This window comes from Caretta caretta, chromosome 1 (assembly GCF_965140235.1).
Source record: "Caretta caretta isolate rCarCar2 chromosome 1, rCarCar1.hap1, whole genome shotgun sequence".
NCBI lineage: Eukaryota > Metazoa > Chordata > Testudines > Cheloniidae > Caretta > Caretta caretta.
The window spans coordinates 200,903,032-200,931,024 of NC_134206.1; the positions used below are offsets into that span (position 1 = coordinate 200,903,032).

Sequence of the window (27,993 nt, forward strand, 5' to 3'; positions counted from 1 at the left end):
CACAGCTATATGAATATTTATTCTCACTTTGGCTCAGTGGGATTGAGAGCACTGCTGAGTCATACACACAACAGAATCAGGTTTGTCATTTCAAATTCTAAATAAATAAATAAATAAATGGTAAGTAGTAAATGTATTGTCAGTTAAGAGAAAATTTTTAAACCATTATTTAAAGATTTTCAAATACCATAAAAGGGCACTGGCTGTCAAGAACTGCAGCTCTAGCCATAATAGGTATGTCAGCTGACACTAATATTCGAGACACATCAAACCTTCAGCTGTAATGGTCTGTGAAGCGGAAGGATTTAGGTTCAGAAATGGTGCAGAGGATATTCTGGATTTGTTTTGCTCTTCTGGCTTCTAGCCTAAGTTGCCTCGATCGCTCTTTGGCAGCCAGTTCCTCTGCTCGCTTTTCCTGTCTCTTTCTTTTTAGCCATCTGTGGAGAAAAACAAGTTTGGAAGCACTGATAGTGATTAAAAAAAGCTTTTGACCACTCACTGGCCATCACTTCTGGCTGTATTCAAAGCAGACAACTGTTCTCTTAATGGGGAAAGTTAACTAAAGCCACTGCATCACTTAGCAAACAGGCTACATCCAGGAATTAATTGTTTTCTAGGGTCAAAGCATATCGGGGAAACTAGTGGGACAGGTCTACAAGAGTGTCAGCAGTGAGAAGGAAGAGTGGGACCTTTGCCTGAAGCAAATGCAGTCCCGTTTCCAGAAACCTTTACTGATCTACAGCCTATGTTCCCAATACAACTTCCTACTATGGGGTCGCACCTTGATCAGCAGGCTGGGAACCAGCAGGAATTGATGATGTTGGGAGGGGGCTGGGGAGGGCACTGGCTGAAAGCTTCAATTGAAGGAGTACAATACAGTTGGGAGGAGGGTCAGAGGAATTGAAAGTGAGTTCACCAGACTCTAGTCAGGACTGGCCCTAGGCATCTGTGGATATTCAGACTGCAGGCCCCCCAAAACATCAGGGCTTAAAAGGGATATAGTTTTCATTGTCTGAAGAATGTAAAGGACGCCATTTCTGTGATCAAAGGATGGCACATCTGATAGGCCAGTTCTGCCTTCAATTCTGAGGAAGAGTGTCCCCCACATACTTTACAAAGGTTAAAAATTAGACAGTAAGCTATGTTTTTCACAACATCTTGCTTTCTGGTTTAGAGAAACTAAAATAGTAAAGGGATTTTCAGCCAGCATCAGATCTAGATATTTTAATTGCTTTAAACATTAGCTGGACTTTCTTTACTAGGTGAAAGTCACTCAGCACTGGGTTGTGCACCTTAGCTAGAAGCTATAGTATAAAACAGCCTTATTTTGTAGATTTTTCATACAAACAGCACCCCAAAATACTTGCATTAAATAATGACAGGGAAAAAGAAATTGAGAGGTTTTAAAGGAGAAATTTGGAAGAAGAGTGAGCATCAATGAGGCAGAAAGAGTGAGGCTGTACCAGATGTTAGGAACAACACAGAAGAAGGCTCTTACACCGATAGGAACAAAGGGGAGGCTAGTTCTCAAATCTTTGCTGAAAACCTCCTCTTAACTTCTTTCCCAGCCACTATAATTCACTTCATTCAAAATGTTTCCCTTTCAAACATTTTGAAATGTAGCTTTCATAACAGATGCTTAACAAATAAAGTTGCATTATAAAATACATTTTATAATTTAAGTTGCTGAAAGACACAACATTCAGATTTCCTTGCTCCGTAGAAAATAAGAGCCATAGACTTACTGTTTAAAGGCTCTGTCACATTCCTCTGTTCTTGGAAGGAAGTACAGGCACTCTTCCTGGCGTCTAAGGATTTCCATTTGTTTTTCTTTCATTTGATCTTCGTGCTTTTTTTTAAGCCATAACCTGAAAGCTTCCTCTGGATCTCTGTTCTCCTGCTATATAAAGCGCACGCACATACATACACATACACACACAATTAAATATGCTGTTTGTCTTTGAAATTAATATAACAGTACTACTTTGAACTTCTCTAGCATCTTCCATCCCAGGTTATGAAACATACTTTATAAACAATGCTGAATTTAGCCTCATAACCTTACTAAGTATTATTGCCCCCATTTTAGAACCTGAGACACAAAGCCCTGGTTCTAAGACTAGAGTTTTTGGCTGTGTTGTAACGCGTGTAAATTGTTTGCTAACACAACTGTAAATAAATGCTAATGGAGACACTTCACAAACATTAGTTCCTGGTTGTGATTCACCATAGGGCAAAGCTAAATCATCATCATATTAAAATGCAATATAGTAACATTTCTCATAAGTGATCCTAGGACCATAAAGGTCACATGAGCACAGCCTGTTGCATGATTCAAGTTCATCCTGTTAAAACTGGAAAATTCCAATGTATGAGCAGTTCTAGCACTTTTAAGAGAAAACAGTGTGGCAAACATGGAATATTCCTTGCTATGTTCATTTTTATAATATATAAATATTTTATATATATTATATTATATTTTATATAATGAGCAAAATAGGTGTAAATTTCAATTTTTCTGAATACCTACAGCACACTTAACACGTATGGGATGGAGAGGTCTTAACTTACTCTACTATTTGAGCCTTCTAGTTCCTTTGCACGCTGAATTCGCTTCTCTTCCTGCACTTGTTCTTTTTTCTTCTGCAACCAAGCTCTAAAGACCATGTCATTCTCTCTCTTCTTTTCTTCTTCCTGTTGTTTTTTTTGTGCTGCTTCCTTGTGTGAAATTAAGGATTGAGTAATATCTTACAAGAAAGGTGTTAGTCTGACACATGCAAAGGGGTTCAGCATCAGAGCAAACACCACAAATAGTCTGAATTACTTGCCCTAAAACATACTGAGAAATGGGAATAATCAACGGACACATCAAGTCAATACTATCTTGAGGAGAAAACTGGCCTTGAGCACCTCTATGATTAAGGTTATATTTGGAGGCTTTCATTCTAACCATTATTATTACAACCTCAATTTCCAGAAGCCTTCCATGCTTTGTCTCAAATCACTGGAGGTTCAGTAGAAGTGGGTGAGGACACTTTAAACCAGATCTATCCTACGGCTCTAAGTGGTTTAAAATAAGTTTCACTGACCTGTTTTCAAAATTCGTTACAAATTTTCTCCTGCCTAGACAGACACTAAAAATTAACAGTATTTGTGACTGCAGGCATTAGCCTATAATAGAGGTTTCTGGAGTGACCATGCATTGGGGTTGAGGAGAATGTCATTTAATCATGGAGACACTGATAGCTTAACACTTCTCTGAAGCTAACATGGTGGATTGCTTTTTTTAAAAAGTAGAAAATAGTCTTTGAGAGGTCTGTGAATGTTTGAGGATATTTTGGTCATTGCCAAGCATTCCAATAAACCACACTATTCAGAAATAGCAGTGGATGTATTGTTTCTTGACTTTAGCAAAGCTTTTGACACGGTCTCCCACAGTATTCTTGTCAGCAAGTTAAGGCAGTATGGGCTGGAAGAATGCACTATTAGGTGGGTAGAAAGCTGGCTAGATTGTCGGGCTCAACGGGTAGTGATCAATGGCTCCATGTCTAGTTGGCAGCCGGTATCAAGTGGAGTGCCCCAAGGGTCGGTCCTGGGGCCGGTTTTGTTCAATATCTTCATAAATGATCTGGAGGATGGTGTGGATTGCACTCTCAGCAAATTTGCGGATGATACTAAACTGGGAGGAGTGGTAGATACGCTGGAGGGGAGGGGTAGGATACAGAAGGACCTAGACAAATTGGAGGATTGGGCCAAAAGAAATCTGATGAGGTTCAATAAGGATAAGTGCAGGGTCCTGCACTTAGGACGGAAGAACCCAATGCACAGCTACAGACTAGGGACCGAATGGCTAGGCAGCAGTTCTGCGGAAAAGGACCTAGGGGTGACGGTGGACGAGAAGCTGGATATGAGTCAGCAGTGTGCCCTTGTTGCCAAGAAGGCCAATGGCATTTTGGGATGTATAAGTAGGGGCATAGCGAGCAGATCGAGGGACGTGATCGTTCCCCTCTATTCGACATTGGTGAGGCCTCATCTGGAGTACTGTGTCCAGTTTTGGGCCCCACACTTCAAGAAGGATGTGGATAAATTGGAGAGAGTCCAGCGAAGGGCAACAAAAATGATTAGGGGTCTGGAACACATGAGTTATGAGGAGAGGCTGAGGGAGCTGGGATTGTTTAGCCTGCAGAAGAGAAGAATGAGGGGGGATTTGATAGCTGCTTTCAACTACCTGAAAGGGGGTTCCAAAGAGGATGGCTCTAGACTGTTCTCAATGGTAGCAGATGACAGAACGAGGAGTAATGGTCTCAAGTTGCAGTGGGGGAGGTTTAGATTGGATATTAGGAAAAACTTTTTCACTAAGAGGGTGGTGAAACACTGGAATGCGTTACCTAGGGAGGTGGTAGAATCTCCTTCCTTAGAGGTTTTTAAGGTCAGGCTTGACAAAGCCCTGGCTGGGATGATTTAACTGGGAATTGGTCCTGCTTCGAGCAGGGGGTTGGACTAGATGACCTTCTGGGGTCCCTTCCAACCCTTATATTCTATGATTCTATGATTCTGTCTCATGAAATTTTGTTCCTCTTTGGCACAAAAGCTATGCACCCATCAAATTCAAAATACCAAAATACCACTCCTTTGAAATCCAAATATCTTTTTCCCTGAAATCTTTTAGCAATTGTCTTCAAAAACTGACAATTGTTACACATTTTTGAGGTCTCTGCTACACATTTAATCTTTCAGAAACTTACTTTTCCTACTACATATTATTTTCCTGAGAGCCAAGAGGAATCCTAGTACAGTTTCTTCTCTTTAGTACATGATTATAAAATAAAGGCACTGACCTAGCCTTCTAAAATAGGTCTGTCTAAGGCCCGTTCTACACAATGGAATTTGATCAGTAGAACTACATCACTCAGGGGTGTGAAAAAAAAAATCTACCTCCCCCGAAAGATGCAGTTAAACCGACCTAACCCCCAGCGTAGACAACACTAGGTCGACAGGAGAATTAGCTCCCACCTCTTGGGGAGGTGGATTAATTATGGCGATAGGAGAAGACCTCCCATCAGTGTAGGCAGTGAGTGCCTTCAGTGAAGCGCTGCTGCAGCAATGGCACGGCAACATTTCCAGCGTAGACAAGCCCTATGTCTTGTTTGAAATTGCTGTCCTACAGAACAGCGTTGAGAGTTGAGTACTTGAGTTGTTTTCCATTGAACCCCTACATAAAAAACGCAAGTAATTCCCACAAAGGAAACCTTTGAGGTTGCTTGAGGGCAACACTCACCCACACAAACCTTTAAAAGCAAGGAAATGTCCAGTTACAGTAGCCTTCTTTCGCATACTTTCACCCCCACACACTACATTCACCAACAGACTCTGCCGCTCTTTAAATAAGTTCCATATACTGCCAACATATCCATCAACACACTACACACACCACATTCCTTACAATCACACTTCAATGCAAACCTTTAACTCCCAAACAGGTCCCCATGGGAAAACCATATCTCACATACTTATTCAGCATCCAGATTCTAACAATGTCACAGAGGTCAGAGTTAAGGTTTTGGATTGAAATGTGATGGCGTGTGGGGCATGTGTGTGTACTCAGTTACTGTACATGGAGATGTATGGGACTTATGAACAGAAAGGAAGAGTGTCAGTGAAAATGGTGAATGTGATGGGGGTAGGCATGTTTATGGATATATTAAATGGACGTTTCCTTGCTTTCCATGCATGAGCGTTGCCTTAACTAGTTTTTAATGAAAGAGGGTTTTTTGTGGATTTGGTTTATAAGTGCAAAGTATTATTATATTGTTGGGGAAATGGAAGAAATGATCAACTGAATGGCTTTTGAGAAGCAATATTTCCCATTAAGTTTAAGAAACACAGAAGGTCTGGTGATCACTATGTTCTGGTTATTTCCTTTGTACTCTCACCTCTTTCCTTAGTTTCTCTTTCCTTTGTTGCATCTGTTTTTGCATCTCTTTTTGTTTGGGTGAAAGACTGTAGGTGGAGCTTCTCAAAGGAACATTTGCAGACTGCACCCTACGGGGAGTTCTTCCCATTCCCCCACTTCTTGCAATGTTGATAGCTGAGTTTGGGCGATACTTAGGGTTAGGTGGAGGCTTAGGGAAACAGACAAACTCTTCTCCAATGGGAAAGAAAGCATTTACCCCTTGCTGCACTAAAGGCTCTTCCTTTCTTAGACTGGGAGTGTCAAAAATAATGGAATGGGAAAACTTAGGAGAAATAGGTTGAGCTTCAATGTCAGTGAAAGAAACACTTATCGGGGGCAAAAAGCCATGGCTTTCAATATCACGTAAACTCAAGAGTTCAAACTTCCCATCTTTCTCTACTAGGATCTTGCCATCCTTGTGTTCCTCATCCTTGCCACCATTAAGTGAAAAAGACATGCTTTCCAGTCCTGCCTCATTAGAAATATGCAGTTGAGACAGCCTACTTGAAACAGCCTCTTCACTTTCAGGATCATTTTTATAAGCTTCCATATCTTCTAGAGGGGGAACTTCCAGATCTACCAATTTATCTTTGAATTTTAGTTTCCTTTCTCTATTCTCATCCAGAGGTTCTTGGTTCTCCAGCAGCTTGTTGGCTTCTTCGATCTTTTCCAAAATATAGCGCTTTATTTCTTCATCATCTTCCTCATCCAGTTCCTGCTGGTTTTCCAGCTTGGACTCCTGGATGGAGCTTTCACTGTCAGTATCAGATGTATGATCCAATGGTTTAACTTCGGGTACGGATACAGGTTTTTCTTCATTTGGTGGACTCTCCTCCAGATCTGCATCAGGCTGAGGAAGCGGATCTACACATTCTTCTCTTTCCTCATTGTCTTCGTCAATATTTGCCTCTACATCCTCTTCATTCTGATCAGGGTTTTAAAAAGAAAGTGAGTCCTCCTTTTTAAATTGTATAAGAAATAACCTCTCTAATAAGTTAAAAACTAACACTGGGTAGTTTATACATGCATAATATATCATTGAGGTTGGGACTCTAAAACCACAGAAATCAGGAAATTTACAGTTTAAGCTCCCATGGCAAAGAACTGAATATGCCCCTTTGAGCATATTACTCAGACTTTAAGGCCAGAAGGGACCATCATCATCGTCTAGTCTGACCTCCTGAACATTGCAGACTACACCCACTCCTGTAACATACCAATAACCTCTGGATGAGTTACTGAAGTCCTCACATCATGATAAAGGTTTCAAGTTACAGAGAATCCACCATTTACAGTACTTGAAGCCTGCAAGTGACCCGTACCCTATCCTACAGAGAAAGGTGAAAAACCCCCAGAGTGTCTGCCAACCTGACCCCAAAGAAAAAATTTTCCTGCCTCCAAATATGGCAATCAGTTAGACCCTGAGCATGTGGGCAAGACCCAACAGCCAAATACCTGGGAAATAATTCTCTGTAGTAACTCAGACCTCTCCCCCAGTAGTGTCCCATAACCGGTGGTTGGAGATATTTGTTGCTAGCAGTCACACATCGGTTACATGCCATTGTAGGCATTCTCATCATACCATCCCCTCCATAAACTTATCAAGTTCGGTCTAGATAAACGTTAGGTTTGTTGCCCTCACTACTTCCCTTGGAAGGCTGTTCCAGAATGTCACTCCTCTGATGGTTAGAAATCTGTCTAATTTCAAGCCTAAACTTATTGATGGCCAGTTCATATACATTTGTTCTTGTATCAATATTTGTGCTTAACTTAAATAACTCCTCTCCCTCTCTTGTATTTATCCCTCTGATGTATTTATACAGAGCAATCATATCTCCCCTCAGCCTTCTTTTGGTTAGGCTAAACAAGCCAAGGTACGGTATAACATCTCATAAGGTACGTTACTCTTCTGATCAGCCTAGTAGCCCTTTTCTAAACCTGTTCCAGTTTGAAATCATCTTTCTTAAATGTGGGAGACCAGAATTGCACACAGTATGCCAAATGCAGTCTCACCAGTGCATTGTATAATGGTACTAACACTTCCTGGAAATACCTTGCCTGATGCATCCTAGGACTGCATTAGCTTTTTTCTCACACACACACACACCAAACACATTGGCGGCTCATATCATCCAGTGATCAACCAATATACCCAGCTCTTTCTCCTCTGTTGCCTCCAACTGATAAGTCCCCCCATTATAGCAAAAATTCTTGTTAGTCCCCAAGTGTATGACCTTGCATTTTGCACTATTAAATTTCATCCCATTTTTATTACTCCAGTTTACAAGGTCATCCAGATCTTCTTGCATGATATTCTGGTCCTCCTCCATATTGGCAATACCTCCCAACATTGTGACTTCCTCAAATTTTATTAGCACACTCCCACTTTTAGTGTCAAGGTCATTAATAAAAATGTTAATGAAGATAGGTCCCAAGACCAATCCTTGAGGAGCTCCACTAGTAACCTCCCCGTTCCAGCCTGACAGTTCACCTTTCAGTAAGATCCCCATTGTAGTCTCCCTGTTAGCCAGTTCCTTATCCACCTTTCAATTCTCATATTAATCCCCATCTTCTCCAATTTAACTAACTTTCCCATGTGGAACTGTATCAAATGCCTTGCTGAAATCTAGATAGATCAGATCTACTGCGTTTCCTTTGTCTAAAAAACAGGTATCTTCTCCAAGGAGATCAGGTTGGTCTGGCACAATCTACCTTTTGTAAAAACATGTTGTATTTTATCCCAATTACTGTTTATCTCTATATCCTTTATTTTCTCTTTCAACATTTGTTCAAAGACCTTTCATACAACTGAGGTCCAACTAACAGGCCTGTAGTTTACTAGGTCACTTTTTTCCTCTCTTAAAAATAGGTACTATAGCAGCAATTATCCAGTCTTAAATTCATAGATCGATTAAAATCCTTGCAATTTCATTTGCCAGTTCCTTTAATATTCTTGGATGCCCCCCCGATTTAGTCCCATTAGATTGTTCAAGTTTGACTTTCACCTTGGGTGTGGTAATTTCTAATTCCGTATCCTCATTAGCCACCCTGCCATTGTATCTAATCTTCTCATTGCCTTAGTTTTTAATAAGGGTAAAGTATTTGTTTAGGTGTTGGGCTATGCCTAGATTATCTTTAATCTCCACCCCATCCTCAGTGTTTAGTGTTCCCACTATTTGTTTTCTTTCTTTTTGTTTATATGGCTATAGAACCTTTTACTATTAATTTTAATCTCCTTTGCAAGGTACAACTCTGCTTGGCTTTTGGTAGTTCTCACTTTTTCCCTGCACTTTCTGACCTTCAAGAGGTAGCTTTCCTTGCTGATCCATCCCATCTTCCATTGCTTGTAGGCTCTCTGTTTTCTCTTAACCACCTGTTTGAGATGTTTGCTCATCCAGCTTGGTCTGTAACCCTTCCCTACAAATTTTTTCCCCTGACTTGGGATACAGGCTTCAGATAGTTTTTGCAACTTTGACTTAAATAATTCCAAGTGTCCTCCGCATTCAGTTCCTTGAGTTCTTCAGTCCAGTCCACTTCCCTAACTAATTCCCTTAATTTTTTAAGGTTTGCCCTTCTGAAATCAAGGACCCTAGTTGCAGATCTATTTTTGTTCAAACTGAATTAGCTCATGATCACTTGAGCCAAGGCTGCCTCCTACAATCAGATCTTCTATGAGGTCCTCACTACTCACCAACAGCAAATCTAAAATGGCCTCACCTCTTTTCGGTTCACTAACTATTTGGTGAAGAAACACGTCGGCTATCACATGCAGAAAAATCTGGGCCCTACTGTTATTAGTAGCACTTGTCCTCCAAATCTATATCTGGAAAGCTAAAGTCTCCCCTAATAACACAATTGCCGGTAGTCTTTGTTTAATTAAAAACATTAAAGAGGTCTCTATCCATATCTAAATCAGATCCCGGGGGTCCATAGCATACCCGAAGCACTATCCCAGGGGAACCTCTGGTAGTTTTCTTCCCGAAAGTGATATTGACACAGACTGTTTTATCCATTCCATCATTTCTAATTTCTTTACAGTCTACCTCATCATTAATATACAATGCTACTCCACCACCTTTACTTCTGTCTTTCCTGAACAACACATACCCTTCAATACCTGGACTCCAGTCATGATTACTATTCCACTATGTTTGTTATCCCTATAATATCTGGTTTCACTTCCTTCACCAGTAGTTCTAATTCCTCCATTTTGTTACCCAGGCTCCTTGCACTGGTATACAAATATCTTAGTTGTTTCTGCTTGGCTTTGCCCAGATTCCTCACCCAATTGGGTAGTCATTCTACTGCCAGTATTGCCTACCTGACTGTTGGCTTCATTGGTACTGACACTACTGTACGCCTTGCTGGAGCTGTAGGCATTACTAGCAGTGTGAGCCAAAGGCTGTGAACCAGAGTAGGCCTGGCCTTGGCAAAACAACACACTAGGTATCAGCTAACACCAAGTAAGCACATTCCTGACTGGAGAGAATGGTATAAAAAACACAGATCTCTCAAAAACCTACCTAAACGCATCCCAAAGAAATAGTACAAGAACACATTGACCCCTCATAAGATAAAGATGTGATGGACAGGACAATGGATAAGAATGTTTTATTCAAACTAGCAGGAACAAGGATAAGGGTGGCAACTAACAATGTCTGGAGTATAATACGTAACATGTTTGTATTAATGTATAAAAGGAGAAGTCATAGGAGGGGCAACTTTGTAATCACCAAGGGGACAGCATCCTGGTGTACTGACTGAGGGGGTACCTTGTCATGGGCATACATGTGTTAGTGTACCTGTAGCTCCTATGGGGCGCTGGTACCATGCTTTGTTGACAGTAAGCCTGTCCAAGGGCCTTTGCCACTGAACCGAGCCTGTGGTCTCTCTTATGAGCAACACTGAGGTCTGCTGAATTAACATGCTGCACCGTCTGCTAGTGCAGCTGACACTGAAGCTCCGAGAACAGCAACACGCCACAGCACTAACAACAACTCTCTCTCCTCCTAATGTCTATTATCCTACCCACTGCTGTTCCTTTCTCCACTGATGTATTCTCTTCCTTGATTTTCCTCCTGGTCATTAGAATCAGGCATGGAGATTACATAAGTGTCTTCCTCAAGTTCCTAGTTTAAAGCTCTTTCAATCAGTGGTGCCAACCTCCATCCCAGAAGTCTATTTCTCTCCCTACTCGGATGGAGTCCATCCCATAAGAACAGCCCTCTGTTCATGAATGCCTCCCAGTGGTCAAACATCCCAAAGTCTTCCACCACTTCCTGAGCCATCAGTTGATCATCATAATCTTGTCTCATCTTCATTCTCATCCTCTATGAACAGTAAGAATCCCGCTGAAGATCACCTAACCCTCTATTTCTTTAAGCGTCTTCCCCAGCCTGGCATAGTCGCCCTTAATGCATTCCAGAAAGAATCTAGCAAGATTAGCTGTTCCCGCATGAAGGACAAATCAGTGGATTCGTTCCTGCTCCTATTAGGATCCTTTTCAGCCTCAAGTCCACATCCATTATCTTTGTTCCCAGCGGACAGCACACCCCTCTGTTCTCTGGATCAGCTCTGGCAACATGCCTGTCGGTTCTTCTTAGTAGGGAGTCACCCAGTCACATAGACCTGCCTCTTCCTCGTGTTGGAGTGAATCTTTGGCCCTCCTCCTATTCCTTCTGGCAGCAAGTCCTCTTGTCTTTTGTTCTCCCTTGCAATCTTCTGCAAGTCCTCCTGTATCCTCCCGGGGCGCTGAACTCAGGCTATCTCCACTGACTCTTCCCCTCTTCTTACAGAACTAGCCAATCTTTTCTTCCTTGCCCTCCCACCTTGTTACTGCCTGCTGTGCCCCTTCTTCATTTTCCAACTCAGCAAACCTGTTCCTGAGCTCTATTTCTACCTCACTAGCCTTCTCCTCTACCTAGTTCTCATAGTCACATGGTTCCACTAACCACTTTCCATACCCAGTCTACTACTTCATCTTGCATCTGTGACTCTTGACTTTTCCTTTAAGCCTCGTGCCTTCCCGCAATCATCTGCTCGAAACCCCTCTCGAAATTCAACCATAGTTTCCACTTGCATCTCCAAACCTCAGATCTTCTCTTCCATCAGCTCTATTAGGCAGCACTTCATACAAACAAAGCTCTTTTTGGGTACCTGCTCTAGAATAATATACTCCCATAGCATCCGGTCATCTTCATTGTCTCTTCCATTCCTTGGGTCACTACCACTGCTGCCTCTGTATTTGTCATAGCCTTCCCTCCCAAGGTTCTGTCAAGGAACAGAAAAAACCAAATACCACACACCCACTTACACAAACTTCCCTTATAAACTCCCCTGTTTTCAGCTGGTTGTGCTGGCTCCTGTGCCACTGGTTGGCCCATTCACTGTCTTTAGAGGCCCTCTATCAGGGAAGCCCCACCCCCTAATCAGAGTCTCTCACAGAGCACTACCCCCTACCAGCCTCCGCAATTTGGAGAACACACACATGCACACAGACACACCCAAAAACACAAGAACTCACTCTTAGTCCCTTAGTAACAGGAGCTTGCCCCCTCTCACTGAACTCCCACTCAGACTCCACTGTTTTTGGCTCTGTTGGCTGGCTCCTGTGCCTCTGGCTCCTTTGTTGCCTTAACAAGCCGCCAATCAGAGAAGCCCCACCCCCAATCAGGGCTTTGCTTCTCTCACAGCACACTGCCCCCTTCCAGCCTCTGCAAATATTCATCAGAAGAGGATCTTTTAGTACATGATCACATAATAAGGTTATAACTCAGTTTTCATGACGCTTGATTTTCGCTCCCTCATAAAATCCATAAAAAAAAATCCAGTATCAGCTTCAGACTTGGTATATGAAGTATGTGACCAAGGCACAATTTTTCAACCATGCTTAAACAGGACAGCGCTCAGAAGTGAGTCATTAAAATATAGGTGTTAGTAGTGTTCAAAAGTTCATTTTTGTCACTATGGAGCATAAAAATGGAAAGAGATAAAACTCAGTTTACTGGATGTATCTGTCAAGATCTAATGCACAGGATTAAATATAAAGAAATACAAAATACTTTGTACATGCATTCATGGTTATCAAGAAAAATGATTTATCAGTACTTTTAAGCCATGTTCATGGCTCAGCTTTTAAAGTTGCAAGCAGCTCTCATTTTTTGACCCTCGTGTATATTTGTTAAAAATAGCTCATTTTGTCTGAAAAGTCCTAGTTGTAAGGAGAAATATTTGAGGATTTGAACACAAATGCTTTTTTGAGCTCCAGGTTTATTGACATGTCCCATTTCTGCAGATTTCTCTAAGCCTTTTTGGATTCCTATAACTCAGAAAAGAATTGCTATCTCACAGTACCTGGAATTCTTCGAGATGCATTGTCCCTATGTCAGGCTGGAGGGAGGTTACCAGTAGGGTTCCTCAGGGATGGGTTTTGGGACCACTCCTTTTATTACTGACCTTGGCACAAAAAGTGGGAGTGTGCTAATAAAGTCTGTGGATGATACAAAGCTGGGAGGTATTGCCAATTTAGAGAGAGACCAGGATATCATACAGGAGGATCTGGATGACCTTGTAAACTATAGTAATAGGATGAAATTTAACAGTGAGAAGTGTAAGGTTATGCATTTAGGGATTAATAACAAGAATTTTAGTTATAAGCTGGGGACGCATCAATTAGAAGTAACGAAGGAGGAGAAGGACCTTGGAGTATTGGTTGATCATAGGATGACTATGAGCCGCCAATGTGATTCGGCCGTGAAAAAAGCTAATGCAGTCTTGGGATGCATCAAGTGAGGTATTTCCAGTAGAGATAAGGAGGTTTTAGTACCGTTACACAAGGCACTGGTGAGACCTCACCTGGAATATTGTGTGCAGTTCTGGTCTCCCATGTTTAAGAAGGATGAATTCAAACTGGAACAGGTACAGAGAAGGGCTACTAGGATGATCGGAGGAATGGAAAACCTGTCTTATGAAAGGAGACTCAAGGAGCTTGGCTTGTTTAGCCTAACTAAAAGAAGGTTGAGGGGAGATATGAATGCGCTCTATAAATATATCAGAGGGATAAATACCAGAGAGAGAGAGGAATTATTTAAGCTCAGTACCAATGTGGACACAAGAACAAATGGATATAAACTGGTCATCGGGAAGTTTAGACTTGAAATTAGACAAAGGTTTCTAACCATCAGAGGAGTGAAGTTTTGAAATAGCCTTCCAAGGGAAGCAGTGGGGACAAAAGACATATCTGGCTTTAAGATTAAACTCGGTAAGTTTATGGAGGAGAAGGTATGATGGGATAACATGATTTTGGCAATTAATTGATCTTTAACTATTCATAGTAAATAGGCCCAATGGCCTGTGATGGGATAGGATCTGAATTACTACAGAGAATTCTTTCCTGGGTATCTGGCTGGTGAATCTTGCCCATATGCTCAGGGTTCAGCTGATCGCCATATTTGGGGGCGGGAAGGAATTTTCCTCCAGGGCAGATTGGAAGAGGTCCTGGAGGTTTTTCGCCTTCCTCTTTAGCATGGGGCACGGGTCACTTGCTGGAGGATTCTCTGCTCCTTGAAGTCTTTAATCCATGATTTGAGGACTTCAATAGTTCAGACATAGGTGAGAGGTTTATCGCAGGAGTGGGTGGATGAGATTCTGTGGCCTGCATTGTACAGGAGGTCAGACTAGAGGATCATAATGGTCCCTTCTGACCTTAATATCTATGAATCTATATTCTACTGTTAATGCACATGCTCCATGTCTCTGACATCAGACAAATCTTACTAGCAGTGCCTGTCTGACCCATGTATATGCCCTATCTATCCTACTGCCCAGTACCAGTGATATATAGGGCAGTGCAGGATCAACCAACATTCTAGTTCCTTCTCTACCATGAATCCACATAGTTTAAAAGTTATCTGAAGCAGACAGTAAGGAGGGTGGGTACTGGAATACACATAGGGACAACACGCCTCAAAGAATGACATTTACTGTAAGATAAGTAACTTTTGTTTCTTGAGTGCTTGTCCCTATGTGTATTCCACTGCAGGTGACTCCCAAACCGCCGGTAAAGCAAGGAAGTGTGGTCTCATTAAGACTGACAAAACTAGGTTGAGGTCCCACATAAGCATACGTTTAAACACTGGAGGAAATACTCTCCCTAGCCTTTCAGTCATCTAGATGTGTTAAGGTGAAAAAAAATACAGTAGAATTGTCTATAGATGGATGGAATGCACTAATGGCCACTAGATGCACCCTAAGAGAACTGAGTGAAATATCCCAGGTTTTTAACAATCTAATGTAATCCAAAAATCTCTGATATACTAGATTAAAAGGGTAAGAGTTGACATCAGTCAGATACAAACCTCTTCCACTGTGCATCATAAGATTTTCTTGTAGAACATTTCCTACTACTGATTAGGATTACTTGGACTTCAGACGAACAAGATCTCTGTAACTCAGACATCTAAATACCAAACTGCCAGGTGAAGGGTAGATGGATCAGGAAGGCCAACTGTTCCTTTGTCTAGAGCAGCGGTTCCCAAACTTGTTCCCCTGCTTGTGCAGGGAAAGCCTCTGGCAGGCCGGGCCGTTTACCTGCTGCGTCCGCAGGTTTGGCCTATCGCGGCTCCCAGTGGCCGCGGTTTGCTGCTCCAGGCTAACAGGAGCTGCTAGAAGCGGCACAGGCCAAAGGACATACTGGCTGTTAGATGTTAGAGGCAGACAAATCATAGGACGGATGGAAAAATGAAGCAGCTCTGAAAGCCAAGATAATCATGGCCATCTCAAAGCTACCAAAATAACTTTTGCTTTGATTGTTCTCAGTACCCTTGGAAGACGAGGAATTGGCAGGAAACCTTCCTTCATTAGGGTTTCTCACCACTGAAATTGAAAGGCAATCCATCAGAGAACCTGGACTCTGTCCTTTTCTTGCACAGAACTTCTGACATTTCTTGTTTGTGTCCATTACAAACAGATTTACTGCTGGCTGACCTCAACAGCTAAAGACGGCTTGTACCGCCTACTCAAAAAGCAGTCACTCATGATCCCTGAAAAAATGCCTGCTGAGATTACCTGCTAGTGTTTTGTACACCCAGTAAGTGAACTGCTGACAGAGTGATCTGACGGCATGTGCACCAATTCCAGAGTCTTATTACTTCTTTTCACAGGAGGGAAGAATATCCTTCTACCTGTTTGCTTATGTAATATACTGCTGTTGTGTTGTCTAACATAATTTAAATGGACTGATTTGGAATAATTGGCAGAAATTGATTGCATACATTGTAAACTGCTCTGAGTTCAAGTATGTTGATGTAAACCAAGATTCTTGTGGAATCCAGGTTCTTTGCACTAGGGGCCCATCTAGATGGGCTTCCCATCCAAACGAAGATAACAAACAACAATGATGGAGTTTGTCATGTGGTGTTATGTAGGTAACAATAATGCAATGTGACCTGGCAGACAGCTACAATATCCTACGGTTATTCAATGACTTGTCTGCAGTCGATTTATTCGATGGACATGGTCTGAAACCTCTCACAAGGCCAATGAGCTTTGACTACCCTAGAGTCCAATCTCACTCCTACAAACTCTGTACTTTGCATTGTTCTTATTCTGAACCCCATATTTTGGAAGAGATGAAGAGGACTGGGCACTGACTCTTGAGCTTTTCAGATCTCCCTTCGACTAGCCAGTCATCTAGATACGACTAGACTTATCCCTTTTTGACACAGATATTACTACTAACATCTTCATGAATACTCTGGTGCTGTTGATAGGCCAAACGGAAGCACTCTGTGTTGGTAGCAATCTGGATTGATGATAAATCTTAGGATCCTCTTGTGTGCTTTCATCTAGGTGAAAATAAGCATCTTTGAGTTCGAGAACAATCTCCTTGAACTAGCAATGGAATTATTGAGACTAAGCTGATCATTCTGATTCTTAAATGACAAACTGAAGTGTTTAGCTGTCTGAGATCTAAAACGGGTCTTCATCCTCCTGTGAAAGAAGGACGTATCTGGAATAAAAGCCTCTCCTCCTCTGTGTTGAGGGGATACTGTTTCTACTATCCCCAACTGTAACAAAGAAATTCTATGTCTTGTAGAAGAAACCTCTCAGTAGAGGGGTTCCTAAAAATGGACAAGGAGATGGACTGTAGGAGATAAAAGTGTGAATTAGTATTTTATGAAAGGCGGTAACAGTTTCTAGTACCCATTTGTCATGAGTCCTCTGTAATTCCTCTAATGGAATTTGAACGGAGTCAGCAATGCTCTTCAGCAATTCACAAAAGGATTTAAACTCATCAGGATACGAAGATGAGGCTGGTACAACTACTTCATCAAGAGAAGAAAATAAAAAAGACTGACTAAAGCTGAAGTTTCTTCTTCTAATTTAAGTAGTTTACAGGAGAAAAAAATCCCCTGCAGTGGCTGCAACCCAAACATTGCATTAATGTGGTGGTGCCCAAAATCTAGAAGCTAAAGTTCACTGGACGTGGATGATAGTACAAACAAAAGTGAACCAGACTAATCATCCTTATGTTTCAAACTAAGAGAAATGTAAAAAGCAAAACAAACAAACTGGGGAACTAATTAACTTGGATTTTTTTTAATTACTTCAGTTGAAATTTATCAAAAGGTATTCTGTAATACAAGTGAAGAATTTTTAAAAAATATAGGACATATGCCTTATTTTATTGGTATCTTTAAGGCTGGTGTGGTAACCATAATTCTGAATGTCTGAATGTTAATGGCATAACAATCAAACCTTGCATACATATTATGTGTGACATGTTCAATTGAATGGAGAAATAATCCCAGATAATAACATTCAGTTGTTTCTCTGTTTCTGCACAGAGCACATGACTTCTAGGGTTGTGATCTTATTTACACAAATGAGGGACCTCTGGAATCATATTTCTCTGTATATGTACCACTTATAGAAAAATGTGGCTTAAGTTTTTAATTAAAAATAAGATGCATGAGTTTTAAGACATTTTTAAATCAACAGGATTGCAGTTTGACAAAACAGGAGAAAAGAGGAAAGGAAGTGGAGGTAGGACAGAAGGGAGGAGGAAGATGATTGGGAAAGGGCTGGCTGACTGATGGCTTGCTTCTCTGTTGCATGGTACACATCAGAACCAATATGAGTAGAAAGGGGGTCAGAGGGAAAACACAGCTATATAGAAATAAACCAACACCATATAGTTAATGTCTATACCCCACTTTGAAGACAAAGTGCTACGTAGATAACTATCCCCTCTAACACTACTGGTACCATACAGAAGCTCACCTCCATAAGTCCTGGTAGAGTCTAATGAAAAGGCACTCTGAATACCTTATTCATCTCTTATGTGATCTTAAGTAAAATTCAAACATCTTCATAAGTTCCTGCTGTTCTGCATAACAAACTCCTTTGCTGCTTTTCCAAACGGGAAGGGGAGTGGGGGTGTGTGTGAGATCCTGTCAGCGACGAGACTGTGGCCAACATTCCCTCTAAACTTTGTGCTGAGCAGGCTACAAACTCCACTGAGGATTACATTTTTGTCCTTGGGAAAACTTACACTTTTCTATTTAAAAAGAGGCAAAACCCTCTCAGAACTGTGGGAGAGTAGACAATTGATTGCAATTGCTTTTTTGAGAGATCACACTCGATTGTGTAAATAAGTATTCCAGGACTGCTTAAAGTATGGATTATGTAAATGTGTATTTAAGGACTTCAGAAAATGCCTAGTTCTGACAGGACCTACTACAACGGGTATCATGTAAATGCGTGTCCAGGGAGTTTTAAAGACCTGTATTATTGTGCAGTATTGCGCCAATAGTGGACCATTCAGCTGGAAGCAGGTCTCAAGCATTCTACTTCTAGCAGAGCTGATCAAACACTTCTATTCAAGATTCTTATATTTAGGCTGTATCTACACTGCTACTTTCAGCGCCAAAACTTTAGTCATTCAGGGTTGTGGAAAAAACACACCCCTCAGTGACAAAAGTTTTAGCGCGGAAAAGCACCAGTATAGACAGCTGTGCTCCCGGCTATAAAGCTACCACCCCTCGTTTGGGGTAGTTATTTTTTTTTATCGCTTGCAGAGCTCTCAGCTTGCGATAAAGTGTGACTACACTGCCCATGTCACAGCTCTGCCGCAGCCGCACTGTAACATGGGCAGTGTAGACATACCTGTTACTCTGTAGCACAAACAAAACAGATTTTTGCCATGTTCATGCAATAATTAATAATTAAAAAAAGGGGAAAATGTCACATTACTGATATTTGAAAACCAGTTACTGTAACTGTTACTTTAGGTATTTTTGGAACTTCTGTGTCATGGTCAGGAGCTTCAGGTCGCAAGGGACCTCTCTACTATCCCTTCCCAGGAGCCCCTGCCACCCCCACCCCACTCCTTATCCTTTCTGGCTGGCCCTGAGAAGCAGATGAGATGTGCTGTCCTGCTGGGGATATGGGTGGAGAAGCTCATCTGCCAACTATATCCTAATTCTGCAAACACTACAGATTGCTCACCCCATTTGGGGTAACTTTCATCCTCTCTGCCCCTTGCTATTTTGGTGTTTTTCCCCTTTGCCACTGTTTGGCAGTGCCTCTACTCCTTTCTTAACCCCACTTCTACCCCATCCCTGATTTTGACTCTCTGACCCATATTCTGTCTGTTTTACCCCCGTGTATACAGTTTTCTCTCCTGCACAAATTCAGCCTATTCCTCCTCTCCAGTGTGCCCCCTCTGCACCTTTTTAGTCCGTATGAACAGAAGACAGCACACATCATGATTCCAAGTGAGAGCAGAGTAAGGGCAGAGGCTTCAGCAGATGTTACTGAGCATGCTCAGACTGCTTAAGCAAGTTCAGGAACAGAAAAGTAGCAAATTGCGCCAGAGACCAGTTTGTGCCAGGTTTCAGAGTGGTAGCCATGTTAGTCTGTATCAGCAAAAAGAACGAGGAGTACTTGTGGTACCTTAGACACTAACAAATTTATTTGAGTATAAGCTTTCGTGGGCTAAAGCCCACTTCATCGGATGCATGCACTATAATGAGAGTGATCAGTTAAGGTGAGCTATTATCAGCAGGAGGGGAAAAAAAACAAAAAAAAACCCCACCTTTTGTAGTGATAATCAGGATGGCCCATTTCCAACAGTTGACAAGAAGGTGTGAGTAACAGTAGGGGGAAAAATAAGCATGGGGAAATAGTTTTACTTAGTGTAATGACCCATCCACTCCCAGTCTTTATTCAAGCCTAATGTAATGGTGTCCAGTTTGCAAATTAATTCCAATTCAGCAGTCTCTCGATGGAGTCTGTTTTTGAAGGTTTTTTTGTTGTAGTATTGCCACTTTTAGGCCTGTAATCGAGTGACCAGGGAGATTGAATCAATTGAGTCACTCGATTACAGACCTAAAACATAGCATATGCTATGTAGCTATGCTACAAAGGGCCAAGAGGAGGGCAACTCAAACCCGTTTTCCATACACAAAAAGCAAACATTTGCTCTCAGTCTGATCTGTTAACTTAAACAAAAAAAAGAAAGAACAAAAGTAAAGTCGCTATGAGAGAGCACAGTCTGCATTGAACTGAATACAAAATAGCCATCCTTAGAGATTCAAAGGTGCAGTACACAGAAAACAGTCACATAGCTAAAATATACCACACAGATGAGATGCAAGCTACAGGAAAAAGGCCCTACTCTTATGAGCTCAGCCTTCTATTAGAACTGATTGCATGCCTCCAGAGGTGATGATGTGAAAGTTGTGGTCTCCAAAAGGCCCAGCAAGAGTAGGACTTGGGAGTTCTATCCCATGTGGTTTTACACTTGAACTGGAGGATATGGCGCTCATTTCTGTTGTTAGCATCCCATTGGGGAGGGTCTTTCAGTCCCTCCACTCAACAGAGGCCAGGAAGGAGAGAATAATAACAAGAGTGGTAGGAGGGCAGTACCAAACATAGCCTGCCTGAGATAGGCTATCAAATAATGAATTTCATAATCAGCTTCCATTTTGGCACTAATTCCTCTCTCACTGCATCCCTCCATATTCTCATCTTCATGTAATTTGGAATGAACCAAAGTTTGAGTAGCAAAGTGGTATGAGGCAACATAAAACATTCATAATGGGAGTTGCACAAATGCTTCAAGACCACCAGCTAGGAAATGGAAGAAGTACTTTTGATCCAAGCACATTCTCTTTGTCCCTATAGGGAATATTGGCTTTTCTATTTTAAAGACCAGAATGCTCTGAGTAACTGGAAAAGCCATGTACACCGCATCTCTTTCAACTAGAATCCTGAATACCCTTTTCCTAGTTAACTATCAGCATGTTTACAATTACATACATATTTCAAATCAAACTTTGCATTGATCGTATGTGGGGTTCAAGTTGTTAAAAATCTGCAAGTCTATTGTAAAATAATTAGCATTTTCCTAATCAAATACCTCTGTTTCCCCAGGGTCGTCGTCATCTTCTTTTTCTTCATTAATAAACCACTCAAGATCCTTTTCAAAATCATCCTCATATTCTGCACTTTCTGTTGAATCACCAGCCTCTCTTAAGTCATTAGTGTCTTTCTTGTCACTCATTTTGGCTTTGTGTTACAGCAATGCTACAAGAGGGGAAAATATCCTTATTTTCATAAGATTTTTATTGACACACAACAATATACTGTTGATACCTGTGGCATATAGGTAAAGTGGTGGACAATACCACCACCTAGCTACTGTATTTCTATAGCACCTTACAAGAGAGGCTCCCAATGGGGTTTCCATTGTGAATGGATTTAGCCTTTCAACCCGTGAAGTAGGGAGATATTTTCATTCCAACCTGTAAAATGGGGATCTGAGGCACTGAGAAGTAAGCTGACTCATCCACAGTCTTAAAGAACGTCATTGGCAGAGGTAGGAAAAGAACCCATGATCTCCTAACTTCTAGTCCCTATTCTTTAGCCATTAGGCCAATTTTGCATGTATACCTACAGTGCTGGTACCAGATAACATCTCTCCTACTGCTTCCATTCCAATTTTTATTTGTTGTTCTCTCTCTCTCTCTCTCAATAGCTATAAAAACAGCAGTGGAGAGGTTTCATTTATTATAACAATACATACTGGGGAGGGCAATCCTGCCTGTGGCAGTGGCAATATATTTATTCCCTTAACATGTTACCAGCATAGGCACCACTAGTTCATTCAAAGAAGGTACTGAAACAATTCTCACAGGTTAAAGCCAACACAGCAACAAACTGGGGCGCACAATGTCCTAGAAGAGACCTTTCATAGCTTCCCATAGAGCAGAGTATTCAAAACAAGAAGAGCCTGATGCATCAGACACTTGACTGGAGCCAGTGAGAGTCCTAAATCCAAAGCAGTTGTAGAATCAAACTCTAAATAACTGGTTCCCATTTAAAATATGTATTTAAAAATGCCTCCATTTCCAGCTTAAACAACAGGATTTAGGTGTGGGGGTAAAAACATGTCTTTCAAAGAGTTGAGCATGAGGTAATTTTAAAATTGATTACCAAACTATCAAAATTGATAATCGAGAGACACAATTGGATGGAATTATTAACTAATTGTTTCTCATCTGAGTAGTTCAGGGAATACAAAAGCCAAAAATAGAGTTATTGATAGCCATTAATTTGTCCCACATTCTACCACCAAGAACTCTTTTCTCATGCATTAAAAAATGCCAACCAACCAAAGAAACAACTTTAAAATAAATGAAAAGTTTTTATTAAAATTAGTAATGGAAGTAAAAATAAAAGAAATTACTACTATTCAAAAATAATGAGCAGGTAAGGATTACATAAAAAGTAAATAAATGAGTGATACAATATGTTAACTACACAAAAGAAACCATATTAAAATAGAGTATACATTCTAGAACTACATAAAAAAATCAAAGCATCAATACCACAAAGCAAGTATAAGTTGAACAAATAACCACAATTAAACATCTGTGTCATTCCATTAGTCATTTAGGATACAATACCACTTTGAAAAATCAACTAAAAGAGTACAGCATGACTGAAAAAGGCAGCACTACAAATCCTTAATATAACTCAAAATCATATTAAAGAAACAGTACTTTATGGGTACATACAGATTTGAGTGAGGCAACTGAATCACAAAATAAATGCAGACAAATCCACTTCACACCACCAGGTTTCTATGAACTAACATACTTGAGCTATATCACAATCTTTAAACTGAATTAGGAATTGAATAAAACAAGGCAATACAATTTTAGCATTTTAAACTAAACAAGCTTTAGTAAAGCCAAGTAGTAACTTCTTTTGAATACTCTCCCAGTCAGTTTTAAAAGCATTTTCCTGAGAGTCAAAAGAATAACTTCAAATGATATGACCACTGTAAGCACAATATTAATATTTAGTGTACGCACATGCATAATTACTGTTACAATTTTCACAAAACATTTAAATAGCAAAACAGAATAGTTACAATAGCATAAGGATTAAGCTGAGTTAATTAGGAGATGATGAAAGGCATGAAAGGTATAGTTACCATGAAATGCAGCAGTGTAAAGTTAAGACTTAAGTCAAGAATGGTGAAGTAAGGTGTCTTTAAGAGGCAATGTTGGATGCAACAATGCAGTCCCAGTTAATTTATCTAGAGGAAGAGGATGTTTTGTGAAAATGTTTAAGTCTAGAGTGAATGCTGGAAATTTAAGACACAAAAGGAATATCAAAATTCAACTTGCTCTCAGAGCTTCAGTTAGACAAAGAAATTTCATTCACAGTCTGAGGTTTCTCTCAAACTAAAACGAAGACAGCAATTAGTAGGTTTTCATAATTTTAGAATGAATTCTGACAGGGCCATTTTTTAACAGGATAAGTATAGACAAACTACAGTTTGTCCAGACTACACTACAGTTTAAATGAAATGGAGAGTATGAAAAGTTATTCTCTCTCTCTCTCTGCACACACAGCAGCATGAACAGCAGATTTTGAAGCTAGAGGGTGAAACAGAAATTACCTGTCACTTGCTCACTCACACAGACACAGGCAAGAGCAGTGCCTGTTAGTTTGGCAAAATAGGCATGAAAGGGAAATAGACATAAAGGCAGTCAGAGTAGGGGTTTAAGTAGTTAAGCCTTTAAAGCAGTTCAAACTGGAATAAGAGGCAGCAGACTAGTAACGCTAACGCCAAAAGGTACAACAACACAGCAAAGGCTGAGTTTAAAGCATATAGCATATAACCAAATGCTTATAATTTCACCTTGTTAACATCTTTAAAGAGCAGCCAACATATTTTTAATAAGCATGGGCAATGATTAAATCAGCCTTAAAAGAATAAGAATACAACCGTATCTGTGCATTAATACAGTGCTAGCTAAAACAGTGCTTTAGGTGCTATACCAAAGCTTATCTCTCACAATTCTAAGAACCTAGTTTTTGGTTGTTAGCATGGAAAGGAATTTAGGTTTCTATTATGCTGACCGCAGTAAGCTTCTTGTTCTTTGGATTCATTCACAATCTGTCTTTCAGTTATTGGAACAGAATAGTTTGGCAATATTCCAATGGAAGTTTTAAACCTGGAATTATGCAACACCGGAATTTGATCCAATTGGTTGATTATATAGGAAAGCAACATAGTTCTTTCCCCAAGGAACTTCTGGTCTTCCTTCAGAGTTCACCTATGGGTTTGCTGATGGGAAAACAGTGATTACCCCAGTCTCTATACTGAAGCAGGATTGTTTTATCTCACCATTCAGTGTGGAGACTGATAGCTCTTGAGCAAGATGGATTTTTGTGATGTCTATTTCTTTAGGAAGGCAACCTCCTTCCTAAGGTTGGTTTCTGGTAGAAATGTATGCCTGGGACCGAATATTCCTCAAGGATGTTATCCATGAAAGACTCAATTAAAAAGAGTACCTCTCTCTCAGGAGATGAAATGTTAGACTTACCGTAAGGTGACTCACTTCAGCTAGAAGTGACAACAGTTCATGGGACCAGGCAGATTCTTTATAGTAGGAGCATTGATCTTTGGTAGGCAGATGGTACCCTTGCTGGTACAGTTACAGCTACCCTTGGCTGGCATAGGTCCAATTATTTTATAGGTATTGTTTCCCATTGAAATATATGGATGCAGGGGATTCCTATCCAAAAATGGTCAGATCTGATAGTTCACCTTCCCACTGAATAGTTGCAAATTTGGGGGGAGCAACGTGCTGATCACATTGCTGGAAATCTGTCTTTTCAATGACAGTTCAGGAAGAGCTGCCCTATTTGTGTTTGCCCAGGAGAGGGCGTTGTGGTCTGGCAAAAGTCTATCTTTCAGTCCTTTCTCAAGTCATTGACTCATCAACAGAATCAATTTAAAGTCTTTTTAGTAACTGTGTTGTTTTTTCTTCTCATAAAGTTATATATAGTTATAATAGTCCTTTCGCATTCTGTGATATGTTGGTGCAGCTTTCTTAAAGTTTTAATTCTGGAGTTCAATATTCATTGTTTACTCAAAAATTTTTCCAAAAAGGAATTTATCTATTTCTGCTTTAAATATTGGAATATTATCACACAAATTTTGATTATATACTTAATAGACTTCACTAATTCATTATTAAGTTCAACTTTCTATTCCTAATAATCAGAAATACTGCTTTACTACTATATATTTTATTCTGGGTAATTTTACATTTACTAGGTAAGTACAACCAAAGTAATAATATTCAACTATAAGTTAATTCTTAGTCATAGTCTCATATTGAAGAACAGCTATACTGGATCAGACCAAAGGTCCATCTAGCCCAATATCCTGTCTTCTGACAGTTGCCAATGCCAGTGCCCCAGGGGGAATGAATAGAACAGGTAATCATTAAGTGATCCATTCCCTTATTGCCAGCTTCTGGCAAACAGAGGTTAGGGACACCATCCCTGCCCATCCTGGGTTTACCATTAAACTTCTAACCCAATATTTCATGTTAACATCTTATTACAAATTGCATATTCATGAGTTATGGACCCCAACATAGGATAGAAGTACTTTGTAAACTAGCTGGTACACATGAAAAGAGCATGGGTTAGTAGAACTAGGATATCAGAGACAGGATGGGAAGGAACTCTGAGAGCTAAGCGGTCCCAAATTACGTATGGTGCTTTATTATACTTGGACAAAAACTGCTTGAGAAATTAAGAAACAAAACAAATAAAAACAGTGCACTACTCATTCAATATGTTCTATTCTTCTCCATCACGTGATGTAAATCGGCATAGCTCCACTGACTTTCACTAGAGTTAGGCTGACTTACACCAGCTAAGGATCTCTCCCTCAAGTGCAGTTAGCTAGCACCTTGTCCTTGCACAGGAGTGAACTGGATTATCTAGTGAGACTTCTCTGTCTCTATTGTACTGTAATCCTCAATCAGCATAGTAAAGTAAATAAAACTGTTTTTATTTTGTTGGATAATAATCATTAAAATAACAAAAAAGTTACACACAGACCACCATATTCAGCTGTAAAAGCTCTCCACTTAGGCCAGGTCTATATTTAAAAGTTTTGCTGGCTTAGTTATGCCTGTTACAGGTGTGATTTTTTTTATGACTCAGCTATAGAAGCAAAAGCGTGCTTTTGCCAGTATAACTTATTCTTCTCACCAATATAGACATACTGGCAAAAGTTTTGTGAATAGACGAGGCTTTAAATGGTAAGGTCTTCAGATTACTGGCTGTCTTTGTTATACGTCTGTATACTGCTTAACACCGTAATCCAATTAAGAAATAAAAATAAAATCATAGCAGGGACTTGACATGCACAAAAAGAAAGAAATTCAACATTTATAAAGTTGCAAAGTTCTAAGCACGACCTAAACTCTATCACATTGCACACAGAGTACACAAAACAAAAAAGTTATGGTCTTAACAAAAAAATTACTCTGTATGAACAAAAGGGTGTAGAGGGAAGACTAATCATTACCATAATTTTGCATTAAGTTCATGAGACTAACCCTATGGTAGACTTTGCTAACTTATTTGCCTCATTAATACAAAGCAGTTGTAAAATCTGTAATGCTCTGGACAGAACATTTCCAGTCTGCCTCTCAGACATTTTTTCTAGCTCCTAGAAATAAAATCACAAGACACTATGTTTATAACACCTTCCTCCCAAGCTATTGCAACGTGCAACAAATTCATTAACAAATTAAGAGCAAGTATCCCCCCTGCGAAGTAGAGTAATACTACTAACTCCATTTTACCTATGTGGGGAAACTGAGGCACGGAGGGCTGACAGGGGCTTGCCCAGCGCATGAGTAGCAATGCAAAGCCAAGCAGGGACCTCAGTCACCTCCAGCAGACTCCAGCCCTGTGCTGGGAGCCCCCGCGGGGCTGTCCAACGTACCTTTCTCCACCGTATGAATGTTCACGCTGCAAAGGAGCCAGTCACCACCTCCCTCGCGTCGGAGATAAGCCGCCTAGTTCTGCCCCGCGGCTAAGCGCATTAGGGGCCAGCGCAAGGGCCCATCCCAAGGGCTGGACCGTGCGGCCGGGTCGCGGCGCGGGCCTGGAGCGAAGCCGCCCTGCATCGCCAGGGCGCCCGCTCGCGGGGCCCAGCAGCAGCTCGCAGGGGCCGGAGGCGGCAGGTTCCCCGATCTCACCTTCGGGGTCGGGCTGGCTCCAGGCAGCTCGGGGGGCGGCTCTGCTCCGCGCAATAGGAGCCAGGACTCCAGGGTTCTGCGCCCGGCTCCGGCTCCGGCTCCGGCACCCGCCGGCAGCCCGCCTCATCACCGCCCCGTGCCTCGGGCGCCACACCCTGCGCCCCGCCCCCTCCCCTCGGCCCCTCTCTCGCCTGCGCACGGTGCCGGGAGCCCGCGGCGACTCGCGTTGCCATGGTAGCAGCGACCAGACGCAGTTTCCCTCACTCACCCGTAGAGCCCAGCGCTGAAGACGGCGGGTCAAAAGGGCCAAACTTCTCTCTCTGTTCCGTTGCCTAAGCAACAAAGAGAGCGCAGGCTGAAGTCTCGTGAGAAGATAGACCAGAATTCTGCGTGTCCCGGTTTCCATGGAGACCTAGGTCAGGCCTAAGCTGGGTCGAGGCTAGAGTG

At 41.2% G+C, this 27,993-nt stretch overlaps 1 protein-coding gene across 5 annotated transcripts; it reads right to left on the minus strand.

Annotated features, from left to right (window-relative positions):
* CCDC181 (coiled-coil domain containing 181) lies at nt 1-27,993 on the minus strand. Of its 5 annotated transcripts, none has more exons than XM_048817355.2 (6): nt 27,815-27,899; nt 21,378-21,544; nt 5,934-6,878; nt 2,572-2,718; nt 1,746-1,900; nt 1-437 (listed from the first exon to the last, which is right to left on the minus strand). In XM_048817355.2, the coding sequence occupies exons 2-6, from the start codon at nt 21,519-21,521 to the stop codon at nt 275-277; spliced, it is 1,554 nt and encodes a 517-aa protein (XP_048673312.2). In that variant the 5' UTR covers nt 21,522-21,544; nt 27,815-27,899; the 3' UTR covers nt 1-274. The 5 variants fall into 5 exon arrangements, with proteins under 5 accessions (XP_048673312.2, XP_048673303.2, XP_048673323.2 ...); XM_048817346.2 differs by lacking the exon at nt 27,815-27,899 and adding an exon at nt 27,547-27,717; XM_048817366.2 differs by lacking the exon at nt 27,815-27,899 and adding an exon at nt 27,291-27,524 and having other exon boundaries at nt 1,746-1,897.

Excerpts from the sequence above, each read along its gene's own strand:
- CCDC181 (XM_048817355.2), bottom strand. The coding sequence starts at position 21,521 with ATGAGTGACAAGAAAGACACTAATGACTTAAGAGAGGCTGGTGATTCA. Across the intron at positions 2,719-5,933 it reads AAGAGAAACTAAGGAAAGAG|GAAGCAGCACAAAAAAAACA; the intron begins GTGAGAGTACAA and ends ATTTCACACAAG. Across the intron at positions 438-1,745 it reads TGTGACAGAGCCTTTAAACA|ATGGCTAAAAAGAAAGAGAC; the intron begins GTAAGTCTATGG and ends TTTTCTCCACAG.